General features: G+C 38.5%; 1 protein-coding gene across 1 annotated transcript; it reads right to left on the bottom strand.

The window, feature by feature from the left end:
- Window positions 1-5648: 5648 nt before the first annotated feature.
- LOC139125158 (tyrosine-protein kinase receptor Tie-1-like) lies at window positions 5649-7339 on the bottom strand. Its single transcript, XM_070691263.1, has 4 exons — window positions 7165-7339; window positions 6944-7066; window positions 6499-6610; window positions 5649-5749 (listed from the first exon to the last, which is right to left on the bottom strand). Exons 1-4 carry the CDS (start codon window positions 7186-7188, stop codon window positions 5649-5651), a joined length of 360 nt encoding a protein of 119 aa, XP_070547364.1. The 5' UTR covers window positions 7189-7339.
- Between the last annotated feature and the right edge of the window lie 1378 nt (window positions 7340-8717).

The following is an 8717-nucleotide window of genomic DNA, read 5'->3' as shown; positions in this document are numbered from 1 at the left end:
AGAAAGACAAAGGGAGAAAGAAAGAGAGGAAAAAGAAAAGGAAAGAGAATTAGCAGAACACCGACTGCAGTTAGAAATGAACGTTTAGAGCTTGGACAGTCAGGAAAATTCTTCCCTTCAGACAAGTTTGACATCACTAAGCATTTCAGGTTAGTTCCCCCTTTCCAAGAAAAGGATGTTGATAAATATTTCCTTCATTTTGAGAAAATTGCTCAGAGTCTGAATTGGCCTAAGGAGTCCTGGTCTATGCTTTTGCAGAGTGCTTTGGTGGGTAAAGCCAGAGAAATTTACATTCAGTTGTCAGTAGAGCAGGCTTCAAATTATGATTCTGTGAAGGAATTAATTCTCAAGGGCTATGAGTGGTGCCTGAAGCTTATCGTCAGAAATTTAGGGATTGTGAGAAGGTGAAAGATCAAACTTACGTTGAATTTGCTCGAACAAAAGAACAACTGTTTGATCGTTGGTGTTCTTCTGAAAGGTCAGTCAGAATTATGACAAATTACGACAGCTCGTTTTGATTGAGGAATTTAAAAGGTGCATTCGGAGTGACATCAAGACGTTTATCAATGAACAAAAGGCAGATACATTGGAGGTTGCTGCACGTTTGGCCGATGATTATTCATTGACCCACAAATCTTCATTTCTCAGCAAACCATCCCAGTCCTTTTCATACAGAACAATGCAGGTAAATTTAACTCCTCCTTTTCATCCAAGAATTTTTCAAAGGACAGTAGGAAATCAAATGACAACAGTTCACAAAATTCAAGTAACACCTCCACATCATCAGATCCCAAGTCTCAATCTCCTTCTGACAAACAGTTCGGTACACTTTCTTGTAATTATTGCAAGAAAGACGGCCATTTAATGTCAGATGTTTCAAATTGAAAAGAAAACGTGAAGGTCAAGTGGTCAAAGTGGATCTAAGCCCACCGGCTTTATTTCTTCATCAACTCAATTAGAGTCTAATAATGTGTGCAACACATTTTCTGAGGTTAAACCCCTCTTATCCCCAATTAATGAGGTCAAGGTCAATTCTTCACAAGATAGCATTATGGGTATTTTCGAACCATTTATTCATGATGGTTTTATATCACTTTCTAGTGATTTTTCTTCCGCTACCCCTGTCAAAATTTTAAGAGATACCGGGGCTTCCCAGTCTCTTTTGTTGGCAGATACCCTGCCGTTTTCTGAAAAGTCATTTTCAGGTTCTAAAGTTCTTATTAAGGGGGTAGATTGTAATGACTACATTCCTGTTCCTCTCCATAATGTCTATTTGTCTTCGGACTTTGTTTCTGGACCTGTGACTTTAGGTATTAGGCCTTTTTTGCCTTTTGAAGGGATTCACCTTCTTCTTGGAAACGACCTTGCTGGGGACAAGGTCATTACTAATCCACTTGTGACTGATAATCCTAGTTTAGATCAGAATCCAGAGCCAATAGAGGAAGAAATTCCGGGCCTTTTCCCTTCGTGTGCGATTACTCGAGCCATGTCAAAGAAAACTTCCGAGAATCAAAATACTCTCAAAAATAATGTCACAGATGTTGACTTAAATGACACCTTTCTCAGTCAGGTGTTTGACACGGATCATTCCGTTATCCCTCGTGGATTTGAAACTTCCAGTAAAACTTCTGCTGACCAAAGTCAGACATTTTCTAGATCAAATCTCATTGCAGAACAACACAAAGACCCAGATATTTTGTCTTTGTTTGACAGGTAGATGATGAAGATAAAACTTCAGATAGCTCTGTTTCCTATTATACAAAATCTGGTATTCTCATGCGTAAATGGAGACCTCCAGATGTTTTGGTTGATGACGATTGGGCTATAAAACATCAAATGTGGTTCCAAAGCCCTACCGTGCTGAAATATTGCGCCTGGCCCATGAAACGCCCTGGGCTGGTCACTTAGGAGTCAGGAAAACTTATCATAAAATTCTCAGTCACTTTTATTGGCCTAATCTCAGGCAGGATGTAGCACATTTCTGTAAAACTTGTCACACATGTCAAATGGTAGGAAAGCCGAATCAGACCATTCCAAAGGCCCCTTTACAGCCAATTCCTGCATTTCAAGAACCATTTAGTAGGATTCTAATAGACTGTGTTGGGCCCCTACCAAAAACAAGATCAGGAAATGAGTACATGTTGACAATTATGTGTACATCAACTCGGTTTCCAGAAGCCATACCACTGAGAAACATAAAGACAAAGACTATAGTGAGAGCTTTAGTCAAATTTTCACTTTATTTGGCCTCCCTAAATGTGTCCAGTCCGATCAAGGCTCCAACTTTATGTCTGGTATTTTTCAACAAGTAATGGATCAGCTAGGCATTAAACAGTATAGGTCATCCGCCTATCATCCAGAAAGTCAGGGTGCTCTTGAGCGATTTCATCAAACTTTGAAAACCATGATTAGGACCTACTGTTTCGATACAGAGAAGCAGTGGGATGAAGGAATTCATTTTCTGCTCTTTGCTGTTAGAGAGTCAATTCAGGAGTCTCTTGGTTTTAGCCCATTTGAGCTTGTATTTGGACATACAGTCCGTGGCCCACTTAAGCTCGTTAAAGAGAAATTCCTATCAGACGATGATGATTGTCTGAATATTTTGCAATATGTGTCAGATTTTCGTACGAAACTCTCTAAAGCATGTGAATTAGCCAGAGAAAATCTTGAGTCATCTCAGCAGTCAATGAAAATCAAATATGATAAAAGCACCTCAAAACGGAAGTTTGAACCAGGTCAAAAGGTTCTTGTTCTACTTCCGATTCCTGGCAAACCACTCCATGCTCGTTACTTTGGGCCATATCTAATTGATAAGAAATTGAGTGATTTAAATTACATCATAATAACACCTGACAGGCGAAAACAAAAACAGCTATGTCACATAAATATGCTTAAGCCATATTTGGATAGGGATAATCCTACTATAACTCAGCCTGTCAGTGCAGTCAGTTCAAACCATTATGAAGATAGTGATACTGAAACTGACTTGAGTGAAAATACTCTAAACTCAAAGCTGGGCTCGGTCAAGCTTCAGAACTCAGAAATCCTGGAGAAGCTGGAGTCTACAAAGTTGGCACACCTCCAGCCAGAACAACAACAACAGGTGAAAGAACTGCTCCACGAATATAAACACCTGTTTCAAGATGTTCCAACGAGGACAAACGTCATCTATCATGACGTTGATGTTGGGGACAGTAAGCCTGTAAAACAACACACCATACAGACTGAATCCAACAAAAGCGAAATATCTCCAGGAAGAAGTCAAATACCTGCTGGACAATGACTTTATTGAACCCAGTAAAAGTAACTGGAGTTCGCCGTGCATACTTGTTCCCAAATCAGATCACAGTTATCGTATGTGCACGGACTTTAGGAAGGTCAACACTTTAACAAAGACAGACACTTTCCCAATCCCGAGGATTGATGACTGCATCGACCGAGTGGGAAAAGCCAAGTATGTGACGAAATTTGACCTACTGAAGGGATTTTGGCAAGTCCCTCTGACGGATCGTGCTCGTGAAATATCCGCCTTTGTTACACCAGACGGATTGTTCCAGTACAAGGTGATGCCATTCGGAATGAAGAACTCTCCGGCAACGTTCCAACGGATGATCAAGACGTCATATCCGGGCTAGACGGGTGTGCAGCTTACGTTGACGACGTCATCCTGTATAGTGACACCTGGGAGGAACACATTAAGCTCATGCGGAAGTTCTTCGAGAGACTGAGTAAAGCAATGTTGACTGTCAACCTTGCCAAATCTGAGTTTGGTTGGGCGAGGGTAACTTACCTCGGACATACTGTAGGACAGGGTGAGGTAAAACCTGTTGATGCCAAAATCAGTGCCATTTCAAGTTTTCCATACCAAACTGCAAACGACAACTGATGCGCTTTCTCGGTATGGCTGGTTACTACAGAAAATTCTGTCCAAATTTCTCCACAATTACTGAGCCTTTGACTAACTTACTTAAAAAGAAAGTAAAGTTTGTTTGGTCAGAGCAATGCCAACAGGCATTTGATACACTTAAAGCCATACTGCAAAGTGCCCAGTGTTGTCTGCACCAGATTTCACTTTGCCATTCAAATTAGCTGTAGATGCTAGTGATACGGCTGCTGGTGCTGTTTTATTGCAAGAGGATAGTCATGGTATAGATCATCCTGTTTGCTATTTTTCACGCAAATTAAAAAATCCCAGAGAAACTACTCTACAATTGAAAAAGAGTGTTTATCTTTGATATTAGCTTTACAGCATTTTGAAGTTTATGTTACTTCTTCAAATCAGCCAATAGTGGTTTATATTGATCACAACCCTCTTGTCTTTCTACAGAAATTTAAAGGCAAAAATCAGAGATTGCTAAGATGGAGTTTAATGTTACAGGAGTTTAATCTTGACATTAGACATATCAAAGGCAGAGACAATTTAATTGCAGACTGTCTCTCTCGTATTTAGAGTTTATTGTTGTTCACTTTCAAGAAATTTTATTGTTGTTCACTTTCAAGAAACTTTACTTTAGAGTAAAACAAAATTTGAGTACTTAAATCCTTTTCAAGATTACATTTGTAAAAGAAAGATTTTTCTTTGAAAAATTTTCTTTTTTTGAAGAGGGGGTGTGTTATGTAGGTCATTCCCCCCACATCATCATGACCTGAGTTCAATTAGTCTAGAACATTCTCAAGGTCACTGCCCTTGATGACCTCACAACCTTGAATTCAATTAGTCATGTTTGGAATGTTCTGGAAAGTTGATTAGTTGTGTAAGGGAGATAATTTTAGAACAGTAATTAGCATGTCAATAAAAGTTCTAGATTGTTCTTATATGCCTTTATAAAAGGGACGTGCACAGCTTCCAGTCAGACTTTTGGGATCGTGTCTCTTGTGTGTTACTAAACTCCAGCAGTAGTCATTCTCAAGACTTTTCAAGACCTTCACTGTCAACGCTGGATTTATACTGTGGACTTTGTGTAGCTTCAAGCCTGCAAACCAAAGGACTGTTCATTCATCCGACTGACTGTTACAACTCTGAGACTGGAGCTTTGCCGTCCCAGCTGAGATAAGTAGTCTGTACAATTTTAAAGCTTGTACTCTATCCCTGACTTAGCAATTAATTTATTTTCGTAATAAATTTTGTTTAAACGTTAACTGCTGAGTTCACCCTTTTGTTCGTTTTCTCTGCACGTAACAGTATGTATGTATGTATGTATGTATGTATGTATGTATTTATGCATGCATGCATGCATGCATGCATGCATGCATGCATGCATGTATATATGTATGCATGCATGTATGTATGTATGTATGTATGTATGTATGTATGTATGTATGTATGTATGTATGTATGTATGTATGTATGTATGTATGTATGTATGTATGTATGTATGTATGTATGTATGTATGTATGTATGTATGTATGTATGTATGTATGTATGTATGTATGTATGTATGTATGTATGTATGTATGTATGTTTGTATGTATGTATGTTGTGTTTTTAAAAAACATTCAGTTTGGATCTAGGGATGTCGAGCTTATTTTTTGGCGCGATCTCTGTCTTCTTACTTCTGTCTGAGGATTGCAGGACTCACAGAATTTCAGTAATAGATATCATTAATTTGTACTTGAAGTAATTTTAGCATGCTGGTACGTTTAACACTCACATCATTTCATCTGCATGTTTCGGTGCAGGCAACCTGTAACCGTGCCGAAGTTCCCGGATAACATCTTTAATTGGCATGTCTGGATACGGCTTATTACCTGAATCGAGATGAATTCATTAATTACTTACTACTTCCCCACTTTGTGTAAACCATATACATATATGCACTTCGTCTACCATCGCCCTTCACAAGTTCGACTACATTGCCCTCTAACTTAGCCGTGAGAAAACCACCTGCTGTTGTCTAACAGAAGTCGGAAGGAGTTTCAAACTCTGCGGACCATTTACAGCGTGTTGCACAGGTCACATAAACAAGGGGATGCAAGACAGCGCTGACATAATGCAAAGTGTGCAACTGCGACCTGGGTGCGAGAAATCGACGAGCTTATCGTCTTCGAGGCTCTTGCCGATGTATGTTGTCTTTTTGGAAACATGACGTAACTCGGAAACTTGACCAGTACAATGCTAACGAGTGCACTGAAGTGTAAAAAACACCATTTGACGACTAGTTCTGCCAAGATCTGATTTCGAGGGCCATCAGTCTGCCCTGACAAGAGACACTGGCAAGCGAAGACGTGCGCGTTACCTACAGCTGAACCTTTAGTTAGAAAGTAAAACATTCGGAACTCTCGCGTCTATGTGTCGTAGTGGATGGTGCACAATTATATCAATATGCAAAGACAGTGTTGCCATAGTACATACACTATGGTGCAGTAGCATTTGTATAATGGACATAAAAACGAAAGGATGTATACAAAGAAAGAGGTAACATTTTTTTCTTTTGAAAACCATGACACTACACTGTAAAAATAATATTACTGACTCAGAATATCGTACATTTTCTTACCGAAACTAAATATTTCCCATAACACAATGCCATATGACCACACATCAGTCTTGGTCGTATACACACATTGAAGGATCGATTCTAAGGCCATCCAACGAATAGGAATGCGACCCTAAAAGAACAATGGCATGCGTTTGATCACAAAACTAAGTAAATTCACAAATGAGACAATGAAGACAACGAGAACGAGTTCTTTAGAAAAGACGCTTGAAGACATCACGAACATATAAAAGATTGTTTCAAACTAACCGCTTTATACTTCTACTAGTGAGGTTCTATCCGTTCCTACGGCTTTATTCCATCTCATATTCTATCGTGTTTGAATTAATGTAGGCATTGCTTGAGGAGGAAATGATACATAGTTCATCCATCCATCCATCCATCCATCCATCCATCAATAATCCATCCATCCATCCATCCATCCATCCTCTAAAAATTATTTTACCTTTGTCAGTTTCTCATACGTGTTCACATCCATGGCCTTGCTGGAGAAACCAAATTCAGCTATTTTACAGACCTTTCCGTGTCCTACGTGAACACTCTTTGCGGCTAGCGCTCGATGAACACACTGCAAGAGACAGACAAACAGACAAATGAAGAAGACTGACAAAAATATACAAGGTCTCCTGATACACTATTTGATGCAAAGATCAAGTCGAAACTTACCCCTATCTTTTCCAGAAAGGCCATTCCATTGGCAATTTGTGAGGCAAAGTGAATCAGCAGATCAGCGGTGCTCTCTTCCAGTTCGTCTTCGTCCAACTTTTTGACCTCCTTTTGGAGGTCAAGTAAGAAATCCTTCAAGTTTCCATAGGGACAATATTCAAAAACAATACACAACGGAGCTGTATGTAAAGATATGAAGATGTATCGATAAACGATTTAATTGTATTAGAAAGATGTTGTGGTAGGCATAATTTACATTTTCATTTGAAGCGAAATATAATGAAAACACAGTTGAAAATTAATGCAATGGTCAAAATCGAGCGATTTTTATCTCTAGATAAAAATACGTAACAATTTGAAAGAAGGTCATTAGCAAACTACAGGGCAGCGTTGCATCAAAAATCAGACGCTTCGGCACTGTCCTCTTCTATAAGTGTCAAGGACAATGTCTGTCATGTATGATATAGAGAAATAGATCTCAGTATTTTGTGACAATTTGTAGTTTCGTTTGTGGTGCGTGTAAAATTGCACTTTGATCTATTTTCTGTTTATGTCATGCTATAGAACATTTTATTAGTAACATTCAATACACACGCTAATTTGCTCAAAGAAGGCGACCCACCTTTCGCCGTAATGTATCCCAGCATACTGATAACGTTTTCATGGATGGCAATTTCTTTAAAGAACAGTATTTCGCAAAGAACACACTTTTCCAATTCGCTATTCGATTCATCTACTCATGAAAAAAGAATACTTTATTATATAAGGGCAAAACCAGTGCCTGTTTAGGTAGCTATGAGATTACAAAATAATTGTTCATCTCATATTGTTACAGTCTGTAGTGAGATTCATTAAACTTGATTAAATCTCATCGCAGCCAGGGAATCTCACTGTCTATGTTACTTTCGCAGGAGAAAATAGGTTAAATTATTTACAAATGAAATCTAAATTTTGAATTGTTTTGCAATTATAATCAGTGTTTAATATTAACTGTTTTTCTGTGTCACTTGATATGTCATGTGCATGCATGGATCATATTCTGGCAATACACGATAGCATAATCAGGCATATTGTCACTTTCTTCGTGTAAAATATACAAAATTAGAGATAGCTGTACCTAAGAGTACTTTCACAGTCACGACCTGTTTACTTCTCTCAGATAAGACCATTTCTCCCTTGACGAGATTAGTGAATACACCGACAGATATGTCCTGCACAAACGTTATTGATTCCCTTGATACCTCGTTGCTTCTCCCGCCTGTATGCTACAGTTACGTATAGAAATGCAGTAAGGATGGTTATACTTACAAGTTAAAATTTATGCCGCACGACGCAAATACAAAATGATATGCACTTTGGCACTAGTTTGACGACATGCTTCCAAAATACCTACGTATTAATCACTTTTTCTAGATGTAAAATTTCAAATGCCGTTGTGTGTCAGCTTAGAAAAATACTAACGCATTTAAAAATGAATTTTGCCTCCTAACCTATAAAACAAAACAGGATTCAACAGGACGGTGTATTACTATTTGCAAACCAAGTACAAAAAT

Source organism: Ptychodera flava (assembly GCF_041260155.1).
Source record: "Ptychodera flava strain L36383 chromosome 3 unlocalized genomic scaffold, AS_Pfla_20210202 Scaffold_25__1_contigs__length_14229661_pilon, whole genome shotgun sequence".
NCBI lineage: Eukaryota > Metazoa > Hemichordata > Enteropneusta > Ptychoderidae > Ptychodera > Ptychodera flava.
The sequence above is the reverse complement of the archived record's forward strand: the minus strand, read 5'-3'. Positions and strand labels throughout refer to the sequence as shown.